This window comes from Eucalyptus grandis, chromosome 8, assembly GCF_016545825.1.
Source record: "Eucalyptus grandis isolate ANBG69807.140 chromosome 8, ASM1654582v1, whole genome shotgun sequence".
NCBI lineage: Eukaryota > Viridiplantae > Streptophyta > Magnoliopsida > Myrtales > Myrtaceae > Eucalyptus > Eucalyptus grandis.
Window position 1 is genome coordinate 33,236,684 of NC_052619.1, and position 23,456 is coordinate 33,260,139.

The 23,456-nt window shown below is 41.2% G+C and overlaps 4 protein-coding genes across 8 annotated transcripts; 1 reads left to right on the top strand and 3 right to left on the bottom strand.

Annotated features, from left to right (window-relative positions):
• The first annotated feature begins 1,289 nt into the window (after positions 1 to 1,289).
• On the top strand, positions 1,290 to 5,703 carry LOC104414123 (serine/threonine-protein kinase AFC1). 3 transcript variants are annotated; one of them, XM_010025145.3, is made up of 12 exons: positions 1,290 to 1,580; positions 2,385 to 2,571; positions 3,055 to 3,081; positions 3,155 to 3,308; positions 3,401 to 3,449; positions 3,536 to 3,650; positions 3,871 to 3,962; positions 4,089 to 4,245; positions 4,346 to 4,410; positions 4,497 to 4,594; positions 4,691 to 4,793; positions 5,063 to 5,703. In XM_010025145.3, exons 1-12 carry the CDS (start codon positions 1,488 to 1,490, stop codon positions 5,210 to 5,212), a joined length of 1,290 nt encoding a protein of 429 aa, XP_010023447.1. In that variant the 5' UTR covers positions 1,290 to 1,487; the 3' UTR covers positions 5,213 to 5,703. The 3 variants fall into 3 exon arrangements, with proteins under 3 accessions (XP_010023447.1, XP_039156624.1, XP_039156625.1); XM_039300690.1 differs by lacking the exon at positions 2,385 to 2,571; XM_039300691.1 differs by having other exon boundaries at positions 1,291 to 1,580; positions 3,155 to 3,449; positions 3,536 to 3,657.
• Positions 5,704 to 5,840: 137 nt separating this feature from the next.
• On the bottom strand, positions 5,841 to 7,285 carry LOC104414124 (NDR1/HIN1-like protein 13). The gene has a single exon (XM_010025146.3). The coding sequence runs from the start codon at positions 7,099 to 7,101 to the stop codon at positions 6,064 to 6,066; it is 1,038 nt and encodes a 345-aa protein (XP_010023448.3). The 5' UTR covers positions 7,102 to 7,285; the 3' UTR covers positions 5,841 to 6,063.
• A 1,451-nt stretch (positions 7,286 to 8,736) lies between these two features.
• On the bottom strand, positions 8,737 to 12,959 carry LOC120287612 (pentatricopeptide repeat-containing protein At1g13040, mitochondrial-like). Of its 3 annotated transcripts, none has more exons than XM_039300594.1 (4): positions 11,316 to 12,959; positions 10,498 to 10,624; positions 10,218 to 10,317; positions 8,737 to 10,103 (listed from the first exon to the last, which is right to left on the bottom strand). In XM_039300594.1, the coding sequence occupies exon 1, from the start codon at positions 12,870 to 12,872 to the stop codon at positions 11,319 to 11,321; it is 1,554 nt and encodes a 517-aa protein (XP_039156528.1). In that variant the 5' UTR covers positions 12,873 to 12,959; the 3' UTR covers positions 8,737 to 10,103; positions 10,218 to 10,317; positions 10,498 to 10,624; positions 11,316 to 11,318. The 3 variants fall into 3 exon arrangements, with proteins under 3 accessions (XP_039156528.1, XP_039156526.1, XP_039156527.1); XM_039300592.1 differs by having other exon boundaries at positions 10,218 to 10,320; XM_039300593.1 differs by having other exon boundaries at positions 10,218 to 10,320; positions 11,306 to 12,959.
• Positions 12,960 to 15,805: 2,846 nt separating this feature from the next.
• On the bottom strand, positions 15,806 to 22,321 carry LOC104414127 (coilin). The gene is given in 14 exon segments (XM_010025148.3): positions 15,806 to 16,343; positions 16,432 to 16,600; positions 16,946 to 17,068; positions 17,174 to 17,245; positions 17,532 to 17,732; positions 18,443 to 18,480; positions 18,566 to 18,728; positions 18,730 to 18,804; positions 19,021 to 19,098; positions 19,804 to 19,864; positions 20,023 to 20,220; positions 21,204 to 21,479; positions 21,568 to 21,632; positions 21,986 to 22,321. Coding segments are annotated over 14 exon segments (1,896 nt in total). The 5' UTR covers positions 22,175 to 22,321; the 3' UTR covers positions 15,806 to 16,155.
• Positions 22,322 to 23,456: the final 1,135 nt, after the last annotated feature.

A 23,456-nucleotide genomic window follows, 5' to 3' on the forward strand; every position in this document is an offset into this window, starting at 1 on the left:
TGATTTTTATCTGGTCAGGTTTGGAGATTCTTTTCGGTGGTGGGCTTTTGGGCTCAACGTCTTATAGTTGGGCTTTGATGGGCTTTTAGTTTTGTGTGAAATGGGCTTTCAGCTTTGATGATGGGCTTTGATGGGCTCAATATCTATACCTATTTTTAATGGGAAAATAATATAAATGGCCCCGGACTTTAACCCGACATGTAATGACGTTCATAAACTTTTGATTTGTTTGGTACAGTCCTTAAATTATTAGCGAATGTTCAGTGAAGGCTTTTCATTTCTTTGATGACGCAAATTATCGTATGCTAAGTCGAATTATTTAGAAATGAAGAGTCAACATATCCACCTACTTTAGGAAAAGGGCAAAAAAAAAAAAAGTAGGGATGTTGATATTTTTGTCATTATTTGATGGTGTGAATTATTATATAATAATTTGATATTGATATCTTACTTGAATGATCTACATGTGATTTTTTCTGGTCCATTATTCAAACTTAGCGAATTGGAAGCCACATTTAAATGTTATGTTAATTTGGTTTGATGGAAAGACGTCATTAAACAATTTAATACGATCTAAAGACTCAATTAAACATTTACCAATAGTTCGGAAATCATATTAAACATATTTAACGAATTGAAAGCCACGTTTGTATAGTGCGTTAATTTGGTTTAATATAGAAGGACAATATTAAACAACTTAATATAATCTAAAGACTTGATTGGACATTTATCAAGAGTTCGGAAATCATATTAAACACATTAAAAGTTCGAAAACGACGCATCACTTGTGTCATTCGGACACTATGAATATTTCTTCGTACTTAAGGAATAATTATAACATAAAATACATCTCATTACACTAAGTAATTAAATTGCACAAAAAAAAAGGATTTCGTTCAATTTAAATATCACGAATTAGATACCTCATCGGTTGTTTATTTTTATTTTTATTTTTGCTTTAATTTCAATTTAAAGATTCCTAATTTACAATCACAACCCGTGAAATAAATTATTATTATTATTATTTCCTGGGAACATGCTACGTTTTTTAGTCCATTTAATTTCGCCAAGCACGGGCGTCATCGCATCCCCGTTCCTTTTATTCCCTCATTCACGGGATACCATGACGTCATTAATCACGGGAGATGACAAAGTTGCCCTCGGCATATTCCAAAGCTGGGCCCCCGGTTCCGTCCGAATGATGCTAACCAGACCCTAACCCCAGGTACGCTACCCCGGCCCCCGGTCCCTTAACCATGGTTAGCTGATGAGTTTCAGCGCGAGCCCGACGGACGAGATCGGCTCTCCAGGGACCCGATCCGACGGTCGCCGAGCGCGCGCAAGGAACAGGGGCTCAAAATCCGCTCCGCTTCTGCAGGATTCGATCTGTTCGAGGAGGGACGGAGGGGGTACGCTGCTCCTGGTGATGACGATGATGATGATGATCGATTGAATTGGAGGCGATTTGGGGAGGCCGGGATTCTTAGATGGAAATGGACTACGTGTCCGAATTCCCCCACATTCACTCGGATCGGCGTCCCAGGAAGAGGCCGAGGTTAGCTTGGGAGCCTCTTCCGAAGGTACAGGGATTGTTTTTTTCCGTGTTTTTTTTGGAGAATTTTAGCTGCTGGCTTGGTGGGTTTTGTTCGTTACTGTGTTTTTTTTTAATGGGTTTTGAGGAATTTGACTGGTGGAGTTTCGATGCGGCGGTGGAAATGAATTCGAGTTCTTTGGTGTCCTTGGGGGATTCGTCTTTCTCTTGGGGGGGTTTTTTGGGATGTTTGAGTATTGGGTTTTCTGTGGGTAGACCTGAATCTTGCTGGGCGTGGATGTTTTGGCCTTCGCGTGAGGTTGATAGTGTTTTCTGTGTAGAAGGTTCGTGGTGGAATTGTGGGTTAAGATTCTAATGAATTTCGCGTCTGAAAGTCTGAATCTTGTCATGGTGAAGTGAGTTTCGTGGAGTCGGAGGTATATTGCCGAAGGATCTGGAGTTTGATTGGAATTTTACGTTGAAAAGTGTAGTTCATTGTATGGAGGAGTTGAATTCATCATCTTGGTTAAGAATTTCTGAACGTGTGTTTATGTAGGTGTGCATTTATGTATAAATTACTGATATATGCAGATTTGCAGTGGGATAATTGAAGGCTTGGTCTTTGGTTTGTTTAGTTTGTAGCTTTTTGGAATAGATTTGATTGGAATAGTGGAAGATAGAATATTTGGCTGGTCAAGAGATGACTTACGTTTTTGTATGTCTCACTGATTGTATATTTTTCCTGTTATCAATATTTGATGGTGCAATATGTTGACGGGTTATGTTTTTGGGAAGGGTGAGTTTACGGTGTCATGTTTGTTTAGTGTGAGTGTGAATGGATCGCTGTGTGTAGGCTCAGTCAGGAGTTTTTTGTGGGCAAGAGCTTGGGAATGTGACAAGCTATGGACCTCCCAGAGTACTCCAGGACCATGCTAGTCTTTTTGTGAGGGGATTGGATCAAAAGGGCTCTCCCCCATGGCGAGATGATGACAAGGATGGGCATTACATGTTTGCAGTTGGAGATAATTTAACTTCTCGCTGTAATTACACTCAAACTGGGGTTTCCTCCTTTTCATATCAAATATATATCAGCTTGATAGTCAATTGATTGTTCCTTTTCATTTTCTAACTGTCATTTCTAGACATCACACTAAATTTATCAAATTTTTTCTTAGGGGAAAAACCATTGTCCTCTGAAATCCCAATATTCAAAAATTGACAGACCTTTGGTCCCTTTTTCTCCTTTTTATTTGTCACACCTTCACACTTAAAAGGGAAGTTCGACTGGAAACACGTCCTTCAATGTAGCAAAGACAACACTTCTTCATTCTGTACTCTCACCCTAGGCTGAACCCCCTTCATCTCTCGTCTATTTCAGTGTGCAATTAAAAAGTTTCATTCTTTCATCTCGTTCTTTCTCTTGTCTTTTTTTATTTTCTGTCTCAAGTTGTATATCGATTATGGTTTCTATACAATATATTGTATTTGCAATACTGAATGCTCTCTTGTCCCTGCAACTGCAGATAAAATCAACCGGAAAGTTGGGGAAGGTTAGTTGTTGCATTTAGATTACGTCCTTTTGCATCAGTGATTTATGTTCTAATGGACCTTCTTTGGATGCAGGCACTTTTGGACAGGTTCTGGAGTGCTGGGATAGAGAAGCTAAGGAAATGGTTGCCATAAAAGTTGTGCGAAGCATTAAAAAGTATCGTGAAGCTGCAATGATAGAAATAGACGTGCTCCAGTTGCTTGGGAGATATGACAGAACAGGCAGCCGGTGAATGCATCGTGCCTCATATGCTATCTTGCTTTATTGTTTATGCTGCTTTTGGTTGATATAAAAGAAATGTGGCTGTTCATTCTTTGCAGTTGTGTTCAAATAAGGGACTCATTTGACTATCGTAACCATATCTGCATTGTAAGTAGTTTATTTTAATTAGATGAGTAGAGTTATCTATGTGCTATGGGGCGAAAACTTTACAACTGATTGAATGGTCTTCACAGGTGTTTGAAATGCTTGGACCAAGCTTGTTCGATTTTCTTCGGAAAAACAGTTATCGCCCATTTCCAGTTGATCTTGTCCGGGAACTTGGCAGACAGCTTTTGGAGTGTGTAGCATGTCTGTGGTTGTTACTTATTTAGTCTCTATTGTCATTGTTGGAGCTTCCACCTTTGTTGCAAGATTTAGCTGCACAAACTATCTTTTTCATTAGGGCTCTTTGAATCTGTCTTTGTTATTCTCATATATAGGCTTGTTTGGCTTTGTTTGGAATAGAATTCCATTTCAAGGGAAACATCTGCCAAAGTTGCTTATTCTGGTTGGGTTGTAAATGTTGCAGTTATGCATGATATGCGCCTCATTCACACAGATTTAAAGCCTGAGAACATACTATTTGTATCGGCAGACTATGTGAAAGTACCTGACTACAAGGTAGGTCTTCCTTTATTAGCTTTGGGCTTTTTTTAGTTCCTTATGCTAGATTGTATGCGATCTTCCCTTTTGTTCTTCCGTTCTTGGTATCATTTGGGCTCAAATTGCATCTCATCTGCTATGCAGGCAACATCTCGATCACCAAAAGAAGGAAATTACTATAAGAGGTTGCCAAAGTCAAGTGCTATTAAGGTCATTGATTTTGGAAGCACTGCTTACGGGCATAGAAGTCACAACTATATTGTATCAACGAGGCACTACCGAGCACCAGAAGTTATTCTTGGTAACAGCGGTTCTGTGGTGTCATCACCTGGTTAATTTTGTCCGTGAGGGCGATTCCTACTGGTATAAGACAGCTATGTAAGCTTACAACATTTTTGCAGGGCTTGGATGGAGTTATCCATGTGATATATGGAGTGTTGGCTGTATCCTGGTGGAACTGTGCTCGGTATGCAGTACTTGTAAACTCTATTCTTGGGAATTTCAGTTTGTGAGAGGGAAATAAATTCTGATGTTGGAGGCAATTGTTGACAGGGGGAAGCTTTATTTCAGACTCATGAAAATCTAGAGCACTTGGCCATGATGGAGAGGGTTTTAGGACCATTGCCTCAGCATATATTGAAAAGAGCAGAGTGCGTGCATTTTCCATATTCTTTTTCAAGACTGTAAAAGAGAATCGTCAGTGTTCTTTCTCACCAATTTCTCTTTTTATGGTATTATTTGGTTAGTCGACATGCTGAGAAGTATGTTAAAAGGGGAAGACTGGACTGGCCAGAAGGGGCAACATCCCGGGACAGCATTAGAGCTGTTCTAAAATTACCTCGTCTTCAGGTGGGTATCACTGTATCGGCTAAAAATAGGTAGTCCCCTTATCGTATATTCAGGTGCATTTGCCATTTGAGCTCTGCCATGTGCCATTTAATACAATCTGGTTTGGCCTATGTTTTTCTGTGCCGAGATGGTGCATTTTGGACGAGGTCCTATTCAACACAGCTAGTAGTTAACATTTCTACTGTGGGAGCATTGTTCTCAATTTCGACTTGATAAACCTACTGGTCTATCTATTCACTTGTTCTCTTTTCAATCTTTTTACTTGGCAGAACCTAATAATGCAGCACGTGGATCACTCTGCTGGGGATTTAATTGACCTCGTGCAGGGTCTTCTTAGGTATGAACCATCTGAAAGGCTAACCGCCCATGAAGCCCTCAGACATCCCTTCTTTTCCAGGGATCATTACAGGAGGTTTTAGGAAAATATGGTTTGCTCCGCTCTGCTGGCAATCTGATGTACTGCTGGAGCATTATGTCATTCTATTCGCTCCACAGATTAGAGAGATCGATTTGGTTCTTGAATTGCTGTTGGAAGTGACATATGAAGAAGCAGATTTTAAAAAGAAACAAGAAAGAGAAAAAAGTAGGAAGAATATTCCACCATCACCCAGAGCCTCTTAATTGAGCTATTGTAGATAACCCCATTGTCAAGTGAAGCTTTATCCTTGTCCAAGATTGCAAGTTTTGTATCTTTACAATATTTTGTATCGATTCTTTCTTGTCCCTTACACTTTTTCGACAATGAGCTTTGCCTCGATGCGCTGCTCATAAGAAACTTAGGATCATCAGTTCCGTAAATGAAAGCAGAGCTGCATTACTAGAGAACCAATTTGGAAATGAGATTGGAGAAGGCAGTTCATCTGGAGATGTTGTAAATTTGGGAGTAAAATAAATGTTTGTTTCATGATCATTAAGCTCTCGATACCGGTACGGCTTCTGTGTTTAGTTCTGCAGGTTTAAGTAACGTTTCTATCGAAAGCTCAACGAGTGACGCATGTTGTATTCAGAAATCTTGAGCTTGCATGAGTATTACCCAGAAAACCTGAAAGCAGCGTCCTTTCTTTGGACAAGAGAGGGCACTGGAGACCCATTGACCAATGGAAATTGGCGTGAAAATCATGTGTTCAATATCAACAGATGCATGAAATCTTGGCAAAAGAAAACAAAAAAATTTCTCAGTGCCGAGGCAAACGAAACAAACAACAAAATGTCGACCATGTGTGGAAACAAACACGAATCTGACGATGAATACTTCAAAATGTCCGATCGCTCAACGCTTTGTCTGGCAATGGCTTTGTTTGAGAACCCCGGTAGGAGGTCCGGTGAGAATGATAGTGCAATGGGTGTACAGCCAGTAGGAGTATCTCAGAAAGCTCCCAAATTTCGATTTGACCCGAACCACCCCCCTGAGTTCAAACCCCAGCAGCGCATTGTTCTCAAGCTGCTTCTTGAGCTTCTCGTTGTCTCTCGATGGAAGCCTCACCTGGCTACTGACCATATGAACACTCGCGAGCCGGGACTCCAGCCTCGTAGTCGAGAAAGGGTTGATGTATTGTGTTGCAATCGGGTTGCCCCCATAGTAAAGATCAAGGATCACATAGCTGAAGTCGTTTCTGACCTTCCTGTTTGCATTCGTGAAGTTGGCGAGCAAGGTCATGTCAGCATTCAAGTGGGTGCCCATGTCGAGGTATGCTGCATTGAGGGTGGCGCTAGAGATTTCGAACTTCGGGAGATGAGGGCGGAAGACGAGGTATACGATGAGGACTATGAGGCCTCCGATGATAATGACGACCCAGAAGATCGCACAAAAGGCGGCAAGACACCATGTCAGGAACTTTGTTTTATGCGCCGGAGGGAACCTGAGGTTCGTTGGCTGGCCAGGCTGACCTTGTGGTGGTTGTGGCCGAGATTCTTCAAGGGGTGGAGAAGATGCTCGCGGGCCGGGTGTGTGTAATGGATGATGTGGTTCATCTTGTGGCACCGGAGAGCTTGGAGGACTAGGTGCCGGTTGCGGCGTTGCAACTACCTTAACTTTGCGGCGAGGTTTCTCTCGCCGTGGTGGGGGTGGTTGCGGCGCCGGAGATCTCGGTGGCTGAGGAAGTCCTTGGGGGCGTGGGTGGAGTGCATAGGGAGGGTGGTTAGTCGGGTCTTCCTGAATAGGGGGTCGGAATTGCTCTCGTGGTCGCGCCAGCGGACGTGCAAATCGAGCTTCTGGGGATGGTTGCTCGACAAGTTGGTGAGGAGGAGGCGATCCACGCTGACGCGGCCGAAAATGAGGGTTGGATTCTTCAGGCCGGGGGTAGGACATGGCTGGTGTGGACAGGGAGGAAGGGTATGAGGATTGGGTGCTGAAGTCATGGGGAAGAAGGGATGATTTGATGGTAAGTTCAAAAGAGGAGGAGGATTCATGGAAAGGCAAGGAATCAAAGCATAAGCTGAGTGAGTAGGGGAGGCAAGTAATCTTCCGTGGGTGCTATTCACTCTTTCCTCCAAAGCGCTGTACTGGTAAGGGGCGCCAATGTGGAGCATTAAACTCAATTACATGGGGCTAAGGTGGCTTGCACAACAGGAAAAAGTACATTGCAAGTGACGAAATTCGAGGCGAGTGGACACTCGAGTGCCAAAATTTCCAAAAGTTACGCTTAGGTGTCACTTTTCTAGAAAATTGGACACTCAAATGCTAATTCCTAGAAATCCAATGTAGTATTGTTTTAAGAATAAACGTTTTCCACCTTCGGTCAATACGTGTCGGAAAATCTTATACTTGATCAACTTTCTCGATATTCTAGTTTGAATTCTAACATGCAAGTTTCGATATGTGATTTCGATACACAAGGTCAATTTTTTAAAAAATTAATAAATTTTTAAGATAAAAATAATAATAAAATTAATAAATGGGAATATAAGAAAAATTAGTATTCTCATTCTTTTTTACTCTCGCTTTCCGTGATATACAATTCACTCTCAAGTTTTTTTAACTTCTCTTCCAACACGCCTAACACGCGAGTCCAAAGCGTAAATTGCTTGTTTTTTACCTTCAAATTTTATGGATTATTATAATAGAGTTGAATTTGTCAAATTGAAATAATGAATGATTTTAAAAATGATGGATTAATGTATTTAATGTAAATTCATTCTAGACCATTTATTATTATTTATTTATTTGTGAATTTGAATCAAATTATAAAAATAATAATTTATTATGTATATATAAAAATATACATTTAATATATGCGTCCTAACATATCGAAATTCTTTATTTTTGAGAAATGACATATCGACGTATCATATCGTATCGCGTCATCGTGTCGCGTCATTGCTACTTAGCTAGCCACCACCTAGTGATCTGCTGCAAGGCGTCGGTGCTACACCAGCTCCTTAACCTCAGTGACAACAGCAATCGGCGAGTGACTCTGTGCGAACGGCAAGCGACAACGAAGCATCGGCGAAAAGAGCAAACAAGCATGAAGAATTAATCGTGAGAAGGACGGCGAGCATGAGACAGTGCTTGATTCAATACACTAAAATGATGTCATTTGTTAATCACGCCAATGCGGATTGTGTGGTGTCGTTCGCCTGTCCATGTGGATAATTATTTTTAAAAGAATTGCCTCATCACTAAAAATACTCCCTGAAAAATTTCACTTCAACAATTTGGCCAAAAAATCTTACCGTTGGCACTTAAGTTTCTCCTCCGATTTTAATACTTAAGTATACCTTTTGGAATTGACATTTAATATCCATCCATGTTAAGTGTTAAGTTTTAGTACTTGAGTTGTCCGGCACTCCTTTGAGAGAGAGAGAGAGAGAGAGAATGGAACTTTATAACCTAGACGAATATCACACAACTAAAGTCCTGCTAACTGTGGAATGCGGATTGAATTGGTAAAGAAACTAACTACCGACGTCATTGGTACTGTTGAGTGAAATGTGCAAAGAGAAATTTCAAATCATCAAAGGATTTCTAGCATCTCATAAACACCAGCGTTTCTTTACATGTATGCTAAGCACGAAGACATGGCTAGTACGTATTGTTTACCCAATTTTTGTTCTGCAGACTTAAATCAATAGCAGCCAGCAGAAAGGAAAAGGTTTAGGAAGAGCAAGAAAATACTATAAGGGACCGGCAGTATACTGCGCGATCTAAGTGTAGAACAGTGATAAAAAACCTTCGAGCGTCCCATGTGACCTTGGCAGCAATAAAAAGTTAGCAAGATCACCAGAAATTGCTCTCCTTACCTCGGAATAACTATTCTAAATCCCGACAGGTGCCGAGCAAAAAGAATCAACTCCTTCAGGTTCGTACAAAGGATTTGATGCTCTGTTCTTTACTTTTATTTTTATTTTTTTGGGCTAATGCAAGAGAGAGTGCATGATGTCCGCACCGTTACCTGTTCATCAGATACCCTTGAGGAGGGCATCCTGAGTCTCTTTCTCCAACTCTATGCGTCATCAGCTTCAAGCAACTTCAGCTCGGCCTTTCAATTCCTATGAAACCAGCAGCCATCAGCATATTCAGGATTTTTGTGACTTTCCTTGCAACATCAGTTGTGAGCTCCACTTGGCCCAGCCATCAAAAGTGCCCTGGCTTCCTTCGGGGATCTAATGAACTGGGAAAGGTTTAGAAATGATGCAATCTATCTATCTCATAAGACCTTTGCACGTCAATCAAAAAAATTTCTCTTGTCGATATATGTCCAGAAGCACATAAGTCATCTCCTTCTTCCCTCTTTCTTCATTCCCTAAACATGTAAGGGGAAAGTCCTCAGAAACTTCAATGGTCTGCTTGCTTCATGTCAGTCATCCACTTCTTTTCATCAGCTTCAAATTGTCTTCCAATTATTTCATCTGAAAGCTTCAGGTCCGTATCCTACAAACGATTACAACCAGTCTAGATGCTCTAAAGAGCTAAGGCAGCCTCATGGAGTTACTAGACTCCTTTAGGCACATTATGCCAATAGGATAACAGAAAGGACTCAACATCTAATCTGCTTCAGAGAAATAGCAAGGTAATTCCCCAATTGTTCGTGTAGCGTCCTTTTCTGTTATAATTAACAACTGAAAAGTCTGGTCCAGACCACTCCCCCTCCAAGAGTAACTCAAGATTGTCTCTGAAGGAGGAACAACAAAGAAATTCTTCCTGAAACAAGCCAGCATCCAATTTTTCAAGCCACAGCTGTAAAGCATATACTCTGGAAGTAAGCAAAAGAAATGCTTCAGGTAGATCATCTGACAAATCAATATTGCTCCCCAGACTTTCTTGGGATGGATTTTGCCACTTAAGAGTGGCATCATCTGCTCACTTTGCACCTGACAAGATGTTCAATTATAAGAGATGATGCACTCTTGCACATGTATATCAACTTTTAAGTGTCATCTAGATATCTGGAAGAGTAAATAGCAAAGATCTAATGATTCACTTACCACCACGAATCCACTTTATTATGAACAACAGCCACTTATGTCAGTGGTGCAGACAACTCATGAGTAAAGCTGTTCACCATATATGTAGCAAGAGTTCCATCTACTGCATGATGAGGTTAGGAATTAGTTTAACCCTTGGGGACAAATGTTATGCAAAATGACAAGACAAATCAAGCAAGTCCAATCATATAAGTACTAAAAGTGTGAAATATTTTATAATGAATGGCTCTATTTTCATAAAATTGCATCTAAAGAAAACTAACAGCTTAAAGCCTCAAACCTGGGGGCTATCTCATGTTGTAACGACATCATCGTTACAAAAAAGGCTGGAAACCAAAATCTAGCCAAATTCATGTCCTCGCCCAGGCTTCGAAGAAAGTAAAAAGGAAATGCAGCAGCTTTTAAACCTGAAAAGATCAAAAATCATATTAAGTCATGCTCACATAGTTCAATTTCGGTTACAATCGTCATTTAGTGACAGGCAACCACACGTCCCTAGCCATCTTACATTGGAATAAAGAGGGGATCGTAGAATAATCAATTCAAATAAAAACGACAATTAAAAATAAGATTCTGTGGCACCATGCAGTGCATAGAAGGTGCTCCATAAATCAAAGCTAGGCCTGTGCTCAGGTTTAGTGGTCTAGATGCACAAAGACCAGGTCCCATTTCCCAAGCATTACAAGACGCCAAAAAAGAATGATGAAAATGGCATGTCCGGGAAACCAGTATTCTAGCTATTACCCATTCTCCTAAAAAGAGAAAATTGTCTGTTCGACATACACAGTGGTAATATTAGTATTTGAGAAAGATAATTTAGCCCCAGAATGACCTTGGTAGGCTGCATATTTCATGTCATCTGACAAAATCTGAATAGAAAAGTCAAATGGCTAGCTACAAAGACATAGCTAATGAACTTTGGAGGTATTCCAGGGCTTTGCATGCAGCAACTCTACAATTTGTGAAAATAAAATTATTATACCAGTAATAACAGTCTATCAACTGAAACAGTCTCTACCAAAACCAAAAATGCATAATGATGCAACAGCCCCGGAGATTTTGAAAATAGAGAAGAGAAGGATGCATACTATCATGAACCTTTTATCCTGCAGAATCTACTGAATGGATTGCACTGATGAGCGTTTCAGAAATAGAGCTGTCAAGTGTAAATCCTTTCTCCATCATTTCATCCCATACTTTACAAGCAATGGAGAGCTTCTTTTCACGAATGAGTCCACTAATAATCAACTTATAAGTTACTTCATCAGCATGGCATCCCCTAGCTTGCATTTGCTCATACACATGCATTGCTTCGTTTACTCTAGTAGACTTGCAAAGTCCATTGATAATAGCATTGTACAAAACCACATCTGGCCAAATTCCTTTCTCCACCATGTCATTGAATATGTTCTGAGCTATGGTAACTTTACCGGACTTACAGAAGTGATCAATAATAGTAGTATACAAAATTCGATCAGGAAATATATTCATCCCTGACATCTTGTCGAGAAGTTCTTTTGCAATATCAGAACTGCCATCTCTAAGGAAAGCATTGATAAGAATCGTGAATGTAACAACATCTGGTGCAATTCCCTTCCCACACATTTCTTCGAATAGCTTGTAAGCCCTTCGAGTCCGACGATCCTCAGAGAATGCTGCCATTAGTGTATTATATGACACAACATCACATAACCCTTTTACTTGCATCTCATGCACCATCAGCCTGTAAGCACGATCGGGCTGCTTTGCTTTACAAAGGCCCTTCAAAAATTGATTATAACTATAAATATCACGTCGCAATCCATCCCTCTCCATCCTCTTCATCAACTTCTCTCCCTCCTCCAACATAAGCTTGTCGCAACAATAATTCAACAAGATGTTATACGTAACCAAATCGGGTTTGCATCCATTCCTCCCCATAAAGGATTTAATCGCCAGCGCCTTATCAATCTTACCGGCTTTACAAAACCCACTTATTAGCGCGTTATAAATCAAACAAGTAAACTCAGTTCGACCGCCCTTCATTACACCAATTATAAGATCATAAGCCAACTCAACCTTCCCACCAACACAGAGCCCAACGACGAGCGCTGTGCACGCGATCTTATCCGGGACGAATCCCCGACCAATCATACGATGCCACATTTCGACCGCAGCATCGAACCTCCCGGCTTTACACAACCCATCAATGAGAATAGTATAAGTCACGACATCAGGCTCCCTGCCCAGCTCCACCATCCTGTCCAGCACTTCCACGGCCAGCTCCACGCGATCCTCGTCGCACAGGAGATTCAGATAGATGTTGCTGGCCCAGATGTCGAGCACGCACCCGAGCTTGTCCATGTCGGGGAGGAGCCGGTCGACGAGGGCGAGGTTGCGGGCCCGGCAGAGACCGGAGACGAGGCGGGAGTAGGTGAAGGAGGTGAGGGAGAAGCCGCGGAGGGCCATCTGGCGGTAGCAGCGGTCGGCGAGGTCGAAGCGGGTGCGGCGGACGAGGGCGCCGACGAGGCGGTTGTAGTCGGCGGAGAAGACGCGGCAGTCGGAGCGGGACATTTCGTCGAACACCTGGAGGGCGCGGTCGACGAGGCCGGCCTTGACGTAGTTGGAAATGCGGGCGCGGTATATCAGGCGGGTCGCCCCCAGCCGACGGCACATGTCAGGGGGAACGCATTATCTGCGGCGGCGCGTGGCGGCGGCGGCTGTGCGCTCGGCGCCCGCTAGAGAGAGAGAGGGGAAGGGAGGGAGAGGTGCCCGTTGAGGAGGAAGGGGGAGAGCGTGTCCGAAAGAGAAAGTGGCGGATGGATTGGGTCCGGGGCGGCCCAAGATGAGGAGGGGATGTGGGCGGCGTTTGGGGGGAATGGGCTCGCGGCTTGTTTGGGCCTTTTTCGATCCAGCTTATGAAGGCCCACCAATTTACTTCTCTCTCTCTCTCTCTCTCTCTCTCTCTCTCCCGTATTTTCCTTCGTCACAAATTGAAATATTTTCCCATTTCGTCCTCCATTTATAATTTTTAAAAGACTCGCAAGACCAATCCACTAGGAGAAGGCCCATTGGTACAATCTAGAGGTGAATGGCTCTAGATTTCGTAGAGATTCTACCTAAAATTCAGACCTGTCCTCTGGAATAGGTTCTTTATTTTTTAGAAATTGAAATCTACTATGTCACAGATTTAATGGTTAGTTCCAAGTCTACCCATTCTATTATTAATTGAATGATTGTAATGAATTATCACATATAATAATCACAACTTACTACTACAACCTTTTGACCACAATTTATATATAGACAAGTGAAGAATATGAAATATTGACAAAGTAAAAAGTCTTAGTCATAAAATGGAAATTCATACTAGTGATTTCAAATTATGTACTCATTATTGAACACTATGAAATACTGCATGATTGCGTGAAGACAAAGATCAAGCAAAACACAAAATTTTGTTTTAGGTTTTAGGTTACAGATTTTAAGTCCACCTACCAAGAACTTTGAACTCACCTGTCAAGACAAATTTCTCAATTTATGGAACTTAAAAGTTACCCTATATATCTTAAAACCTAGAATCGGACAAATTCTCATCGGCCTAGTTCTTCAATTCTCCCCTATAACCATACTCACTTCTAGTACAGTAAATCTCATGAACCGGTTAAGTACCGGCCTTGGACTTATACTGTCGGCACTAGGTCGGAGCAACTTGCGCAGCGGTTGATGAGGATTGAATAGGTGGGCTTCGGTTTTTAAAGTGAAAATCGAATGAAGTCCATACGTGCAACGTGCTAAATTAGGGATAAAGAGAAAACATAACCTTATTTTTCTTTTTCTTTTCATTTCTTTGTGCTGGCGCGTTGCAGCCTTGTTTTCAATTCGTTAAATTTTCATATCTTTTGTCCGACATTTTTGGAGAGCATCTTTTCTTTGGGTTTTTGTCGATAAATGCTCTCAAGACATTTTTCTTACTTTCACCAAAAGAAAAAAAAAAAATGCTCTCAAGACACTCGAAAAGTAGGCTAAAGGGAATATAAACATTTTTTTAAAGCATGTATTTAAAATAAATAAATAAAAACTAATTGCTTCCAAAATAAGATTTGCAAATTGCAAAATGCATTAAGGATTCATTGGGGCATCAAACTTGGTTTCCGCCGTTGGAATTGTACCGACGTGGACATTTTTGCATTGGGGATTAAAGGGAAAGAATACACTTGTAGGTGATTCCATTTGATGATTTTTATGTTGTTTTGAAGAAGAGATAGGGATAACAGGTGTCCAAATTCTCTTCTTTTGAATGAATAACATAGTTGGAGGTTGAGACATGTGTTATGTACAATTTTTGTTATTGAGTGCTTTCGAGATATTTGTACAGTAACTTTGTTTAGAATAATTCATTTTTCGAGGTAATGATTACACATAATACGAGGATAATTAGTTCCATTGAAAATTGTAAAGTTTCCTTAAATAATTGCTTCATAAGTGTCCTGGGACACTAGTCAGCAAAATTCAATGTCTTAGGGAATTTTACAAATTAAACATTCGGCAAATGGAAAGTTTGTTTGTTTGGTGCAACTTCACTTTCTTTAAATTATTTTTTAAAATTTTAAAGCATGCAAATATTACCTTGCGGAATTATAATATATATTATACATATATAGTTCAAAAACTTTGTAAAACTTAAGCAAGTTCTAGTGTTTATGAAACAATGTATGTAGATTTATACCATCATCAAAGTCAATATTAAAATACATAGAAAATAAAGATCCTAGTGTCTACAAAGGGGCTCCTTCCTCTTCATTTGCCTCGTGCGTTACAAACGCCCTCTCTCTAGATTCTCTTTAAAATCCGAGTGAGCGAGCAAGGTTGAGTTTCGATACTCAAGCAAGCGAGTTGAGTGGAGCCTAAAGCATCGCACAGTAGTGACCTCCGAGCGTTGGGCCATGACAAATGATATTGAAAGCGATATCACGAGCGCATACTGAGTTTTAGTAATAATGTCAAGTTTCGAGATGGCTAACTTGAAGGATAGGTTTGAGCAAGGGACACTATTGGATCTTTCCTTTTCTCGAACGACTGCAAATTCGTGTCAATCAATTAGCATTGTCTGAGTCATGTCCCATGGAACCAGCCCAAGTCCGATCAATTCAGAGGAACGCGAGGGAGGCAAAAGGGTCCAAGCTCAGGACACAGGACAACAGGCAAGTCCGATGTCCCCGAAGATAAAAGAGAGAAGGACGAACTAGCTCATTCCCATTTCTAAGTAAGAAGAAGAGGCTGAAACGTAGGGTTTAGAGACTCTTCTCCGCTTAAATGACCAAACCGAATGACATCATGGCGAAGGGCCTTAAATAAGACATGAGAAAAGCCGCGGCGATTCGACATTTAATTGTGAAGACAACTCAGCGAAACTCCAATCAAACGACACTCATCATTCTAATCTCTAATGACACTTGGGTTGGTATAAAGAGAGGGAATGGCAGATGGAACGAGATAGGACATGTTTTCGTGTTCCCGCACGTTGAAACACGAGAGAAAGATTGGGGGAAAACACACACACAACGGAGTCATGCATCCAATTTGTCCCCTAAAACAAGTGCTGCAGAAAGCAAACTAGAGGACACTTGGAAATGATCATTACTGAGTATAAACCAAACATGACCCAATGTAGAGGTCAAGAAGACATTTTGCCAGTTCAAAACTACAGCATTGTGCTTATATACAGAATTCCAAAACTACCATAAATTACAAAAGGTCACACCCCGAAGCAGATTGAAAGGATTTTCCTGACACCAGTCAATCTTTTACACTGCTAATAGCATTACCCCGATAAAGATTAGCGAGCCCTTGCACACAAAACTGGACTCGCAATGGCACGCTAAAGCTTGACGTCACATGCAGCGATTTCGATAATTCGTGAAAATTGACGGAAACTGGTAAGGGGGAAATTGATGGTTCACACTCCATTTTGAGCTCTCAAAAGGGCCATTGTTGGACCTAAAGCACTTCCTCTCAAGGCCCTGAATGACCAGGAACTTCTGCCTGAACTCTGTTTCATCGTCCAATTATCTTGCTGAGACAACTGTGCCTTCTTTGCACTCAAAGCCTCGCTGATTTCTTCCCACACATCTGCCTTTCCATTTGCTAAAAAGCCAATATAATAAACACATAAGAATATGGAGATGTGTGAGTTTTAAAGGAATTATATCAACAGAATGGAGAGAATATATACCTTTTGTGGGACCAGGCGTTGCTTCACCAATATTGTCAGTTGAACCATTTGATTTGGCATTTTGATCTCCTGCAGCGACTTCCACTCCTCCAGCACCAGTGCCTTGTTCTACGGAATTCGATTTTCCATACTTGACAATTCGGACATCAATAAGTGATGAAAAATCAACCTGCACAGGACTTCTCTCATCATGCCGTATTAAGTACAATAGTACAAAAGTTGAGGAATATGTCAGTTGAACGCTCCAACGCATCATCAGAAACATTATTCAATGGTGAGACACTGAACATAAGAGATTCATATTGCAAAGCTGAAAATACTGGTCTTTCTATAACTATAATGGAAATAGATTGTTTGGACAACTAAAAATTTGCCAAACAAAACTCATCACAGGCTATAAAGATAATTGCTTAGCCAAACAAGCTATAAAAATGATTTAGTCCATCAACTTGGAAGCAATTTCACCAGTTTGGTAACTTTATACATGATATAGGGGAGCTGCCACTTTCAGTACCTCCAGGGAGCCATCCTCTTTATACAGGGACTTGTCTATATTCTCCAAGTCAAGTGCATATTCTCCCACAGGGACTAACAAGATTTTATTAGATCGCTGATGGTATGATGATATTTTCCCAACCTGCAGAACCAATGAGACAGAAGAAATATGTATGGACTCAACCCGTGTTCAAGACCCCACGTTTCATGTTAAAATAAACTTCAATAGAGAAATCAGAAGTTTTACCCTGAATGAAGTAAGTTCAGGGCACCAGGAGGATGATAGCTCAATTACACGATATGCCACGATATCACCTTCCTGCAATATAGAATGACATATAACTTTTCCTAACAACATCATGATGAAACAGCAGGAACTTCCACAGTGACGTTGAGACAGTAGGGAACACAAGAAAATCTCAACTAGTAAACTGAAGCTTGGAAAGATATATTAACACTTGCACAATATCTTCTTCTTTTTTAATCTTTTTTGGGGTCCGACACTTCCAGAATATCTAATAGCTATTAAAACCACCACACATCTTTCACACATACTGCGTGATCTTGGCATTCATACAAAGCAAAAATCGAACAAATATATAAACCTGAGGCGACAACCCATAAGGTGGCAGTTTATCAAAGTCCCCAAGATCAGTTAAAGGCGACTCTGCTACAACATTTGTCACTAGGGAAGATTCTTGGTTGAGATTTTTATTATCGGTCCACTGCCAGGATCCTGCTTTCTCTTTGCCCCATTTTTGTCCTTTCTTCTTGCTTGTGATCCCATTCCATTCAAAAGTCTGCAACTATCATGAAACAATAATACTTGCATTGATGAGTGCAGGAAAAAGGCGAGGGATGTAAAGTAAAAGCCAAAAAAATACACAGGTGTAAATGAACATCAAAAGCTGTAGATCAAGCTCAATGCAGCCAGCAATCAAAATATGTGCATATCCTAAAGCTCAATTATCAAGACAATCCCAAAACTAGATTCAAGAAACATTCCATAGGACAAAGAATCAAGCATGTGTTTGTACATCTCTTGTTCGGTAAATATAATCAGACATTCACAAGAATTTGTGTATCACGCTCCATAGATTTTTTAGGCAATGAGTAACATAATGAATACTTGCATTATATATTGGTAAATCATAAAACCATTGGTTGCCCCAAATGAGAAAGGAAAGGATGAAACAACACAAGTAAATGGGCTATCCATCATTGTTGAGAAAGTTTGAACCATAGAGCTTATTAATAAAACAAAAATGGTAAATAGCGAAGCTTTTGACAACAATAGGTATGACCAATGTCTTTGCACATGAAGATATGAATCGCAAACAGCCTTGTCTAACTGCTCCAAAAAATGTAAGCAGACAGCATTGCGCTTCAAATAAAAAACATATCTAACACATTTGCCTCCCTCCAAAAACAATTCATATACTACCGTTTATCAACAAAAGACTGCTAAAACTGAACAAAAATTAATGTAACGCAAGAACGATAAGCAGATGCTTACCAGTGAAACTTGACTTTTCTGAACATCCTGATCTACATCTGCAGAGGTTTATAAATCAGCATGGAAATCGAACATATTCCTCAACAAATAAACAAGTATATGGTTATGGCTGTTGACCTATACCTTCTTCCAGAGGCTCAAAGCGAATATGCCCAGGCCTAATTACCACAGGAACTATGTCCTCATTTGTATTATTTTCATAAACGTGATTTAGTGGCTGGTGTTCTTGGGTGAAGGTTTGACTTTGATGCTGCTGTTCATGTTCTTTAGAGAACTCACTCTCCTTTTATCAGGCAGCTGCCGATATTTTTTTCCAAGTGATTGCTTTTTATTAGGCAGCTGCCGATATTCATTTTTTCCACCTGCAAAATGAATGCAATCTTCAAAAGAAATGGCCAGGGAAAGGAGCGGAAGGGATTTAGACACCAAAAGCAATTACAGAGGGACATTGGCACAAGGCCCCTAGTCTAAGCTTCACAGTTTAGAGCATAAGCAAGCTATGGGGCATGAAGGTTTAATCAGTTCCGACGATTGAACACAACCAAAACAAATTACAAAGCCTTGCAACATCACATTACCTCTTTCTGTCCAATTTGGCGCATTTCCCTAAGCCACCTTCGCTTCGCTTTTTTACGGCGAGCACTTCGACTTGGTAACTTGCAAAAGGCAAAACCATCGCAACATAATGACTTATTGGGAATATGAGCAAAATCATATTTGCAACCAATGAAAGTTTTGACAGGATAAAATCTTTAAAATCTTGACATCAAGGATGTAGCTGCTTACCACAGCTCTCATGCATCATATCAACAAATACAGATGATCGATTGATAATCTCAACTCTCAAGGCAATGGTCAAATTTCAATATCCTACCATCATACGACAGATGCTCCTATTATACTCGTAGTCTCTGGAGGATGAGAACCAACTATGTAGCATCTACTTATCATCCAAGACAAAGCACGCGGAATTTGTGATGCCTTCATTGCCTACCATCTTGCGATAGCCTTCCTCTCAGAAATTGCATCAAATTACTGTAAACAGGCTATAATAGGACCACACCCACCATAAAAGTTCGTCCTAACATCAGCTATACAGAACTTTTGGCATTCAATACATCCATATCTATGTTCCACTCAAGTTGAAGTGCTTTATTAGGCAGGTAACCAAGGGTTCAGCTATGAGTACAGCATGAAACTTATGAAAGGAACATAAAGATCACTTCAACCAAAAGCATGATGTGATGGCATCCAATAGTTGAGTTACTGATGCAGATAAGTTAAGATAGTGGACTATATAATGACACAATATGTTTAAATATATAATTGAGAAAAGCTGAATCAAAGAAATAATCACTTACCTTTGGTTTAGAAGGTGTATCAGTTGCGCCTTCACTTCCTCCATCATTTTCCTGTTGCTGACTGCAACACAGGGAAAGAGAACACAGTGCATTTCATCAGCAAGAAGATGAGCTTGAGATAACTTCTAAATAAGCAACAGCCTCCTTTTAATGGAAACAGCTCCGCATGCTACCTCTGCAAGCATGCATAAAAGATAAAGGTCAGCTAACAATACTCACCTTTTAGCAGATGGAGTAATTGTTACTTCATCTTCATGGGTTATCGACTTGTCTGGTGTAGCCTGTCCAGAGGAGGACTTGCTGTCATCAATGGTGGCTCCATCATTTTGCAGTATTTCCTTCTCGACAGGAGTATCATCTATGACACTACCAGGGACTTTTGGGCACTCCACACCGGACAATTTACTTTTCTTCCTTCTGTAAAATGCAACAAAACAACAGTTGAATACCCAACAAGTGATCCTACGATCCCAAATGCACTATATGAACAGGAATCCCACAGAAGCGAGGAGGATGAAGAACTCAAGTTCCACATGTCACTAGATATACTAAAATCCACATGAAATAGAATATTAAGAATGACAAATACTCAAAAAAGAAAGATAAAATGATGAATAATTGCAGGTGTATTTATCCTTGCAGGTATTCTCTAATCATGCTGTAACAAATGCGGTCACTAGCTATGCGGTTGGTGGAGATTTTCACCTTAACACTAGCCACTGATATTTTCTTTTATCAGCGCTTGCAGCAGAAAGGAAGAAAGCTATGCATTCACAAGATGCCTACTGAAAAAGGAAGAACTAATTAAAGTTTTCAGACATTGAATAGGCTGTACAAATTTCCCAACCTTGTGCCAGATTCTAGTGAATGTCAGCCCATGATCATACAATAAAACAGCATCCCAAAAGCATGAGGCTTATTTTATAGCAGTACTTGCAGATGATCAGACATGTGCAATTATACACATAAAGCTTTGAAGGGCTTTGTAACTTGGAAGGTAGGTTAGAATGCAACCATCTAATCCTGACTGCCAAGTTAACAGGCACCTCCAACCAAAATTTAAGAGGGGAAAAATTCAACCTTCAGAGCTTTTCCATTCCATGTAAGTAATGGCTTCTGATTAAGGGGGGACGCAAGTTTTCTCTCTCTCGTTTTTTTTTTCCTAGGGAAGTGTATTGTAACTAGATAATGATACCATTCAACCTGCGTTAATTCAATAGCCACTTACTACAATGATGGATACTTCTTAGTAAATCCTACCCTTCATTGCACAAATGCACCACAAAATACTCATTACTTGGTATTAAAAGTCTGTACCTTTACTGGATGCAGAAAAAAATTATATGACATAAAGTACACATTTTTCAAAAGGATTCCAGTACATGGGATTTAAAACATACTTTGAGCCCCCGAGCTTTTTTGACGCCTTCCTCTTCTTGGAGACCACATTATTATTGGACATATCTTCCTCATTCAAACTACCATGTGACTGTCCATGTTCATCTTCTTCAGATTCACTTTCATAACCCCCAGCCTCCTTCTCAAACTCTTCATTCGCGAGCAGCTTTAAACCTGTCTGCACAGGCTGCTTCTCTACAAACTCTATCTCTTCCAAGGCATCCTCCACGTCACGCGGCTTAATGGTGTCTCTTGAAGTACCCTGTTTCTTTTTCACTCTGCAGCAAAGAAACACGGAGTTAACCAGCTCTTCCTCAGAATGATTGAGAAAATTTGGTATCAAGCGGAGGCGTATCATTTACTAACCCAACAATGTCCTTGTCCTGGAGTATAGAAGTTGACTCGAAGGGCGGTAGAACATAACCATCCATCTAAAACGAATCAGACGACATGTCAGGAAATTTTAGGAAATACAGTAATGCCGCACAATGGCAATAGTCAGTGAGCAATGAATCATCACAACCAGTGCAATGAGGAACTCAAATCTTCCTCCTAAACACCCAATCACATTCCTTCAATTGGCATTAACAAAGGGAAAAAAAAAAGGGACTCTTTTTTCTTCATTACTCGCAATCTCGCAGCGAAAAGACGAACAAAAACTCGAATCTTGAACCTCGTCGACAAGCACAAAACGCAATTAAGCAAACACAGTCGATCAAGAATCACTGTACGACAGAATGCACGCGGCGGAGATCGAGAAAAAAAAAAAACCCAAGAACCGCACCGACAGGACGAGGCCGTTAGGGCAGGAGTCCCAGAGGTCGAATGCGTTAACGACATGGGCGGCGAGGTCCGCGATTGTGCTGTGGTGCGGCTGCAGCAGGACCCAGCTCCGATTCAGCCCTTCCTTCCTCTGCGGCTTGCTCAGGACGCGGCGGTCGTCGAACCACAGCCGCACCCGCACGCCGTCCATCGCGCGCGCGCGGCGCAGGGCGGGAGAATCGACGTCGACGGCGACGGCGGCGGCGGCGACGGCGGAAGGGAGTTCTTTTCAGCGGGCGGCCATTTTTCGAAGCGCTTAAACCCTCGTCGCCGTTCGCCGTTGCGGGGGAGGGGGGTTTTGGGGTGTCTTCTGGAAGTCCGAACCGGTCGTTTTGTCCCGACAGCACCGCCCTGTAAAGCCGGACCGGACGGTCCGAACGGTTCGATCTGGAAAGGCGCGTTTGGTTGTGTTTTTTTTTAAAAATTGTTACAGGAACGTAAATGAAAAAAGTATTTGTTCTAACAATTTTGAACAAAATACGCGTTTGGTAAACTTGTTCTAATAAAAATAAACGAAACACGTTTTGGTAAATTTGGATATTTTTTTATTTCTTTTATTTTTCTATTTTTTTCTTATTTTTCCTTTTTTCTTTTTTTTCTTTTTCATTTTTTTTTTCTTTTGGCTCTGGTCGCCGTGAGGGCCGAGCTCGCCCAGGGCGGGCGGGCGCGGCCTCGCCTGGCCGGGCGAGCTCGAGGCCTAGGATCTCGGGCGAGATCGAGCTCGCCCAAGCCGGCGCGAGGTCGGCCTCGCCTTGATCCGGCGAGGCGCGGCCTCGCCGGCCACCGCCGCTGCGAGGCCGAGGCTCGCCGGCCGCCGGGCGAGCTCGGCCTCGCCGGATCCGGGCGAGATCGAGCTCGCCCCGGGCCGGCGCGAGGCCGACCTCGCCCGGCTTACGGAGCCTCGGCCTGGCCGGGCGAGGCCGCCGCCCGCCCTCGTCGGCCGGTCGCCATGGCCATGAGGCCGGGCGACCGGCCAAAAGAAAGAAGAACAAAAAATAAGAGAAAAAAAGAAAAAAAAAAAGTGTTTCGATTTGTGTTCAAAACAAGAAACACAAAATTTGTGTTTCTTGTTTGTTTCTTTTTTATTCCTAGGAACAAAAGAACAAAAAAAAAAATTTTTGTTCTTAAACGAAATAAGGTGCAGCCATGCAGGGCGAAGCGGCCGGATTCGCGGTTCGAAATCGGTTTCCCTTTTCTAGTTCTAGCTAGCACAACCGGTTTAGTGGCGTGTCGTCCAGTACAATCATTGGTACCGATTCATTGGTACCGATTTGACAGCCCTTAGGATCTATTAAAACAAATATTTTTTTTAAGAACTGACCTATATTTGAAATAATTAATTAATGAAATATATTTTCATTATTGATAAAAATTTATATTTAAATATTTTCGTGGATAATGAAAATATTTTTCATCATTTCACTTTTGTAAAT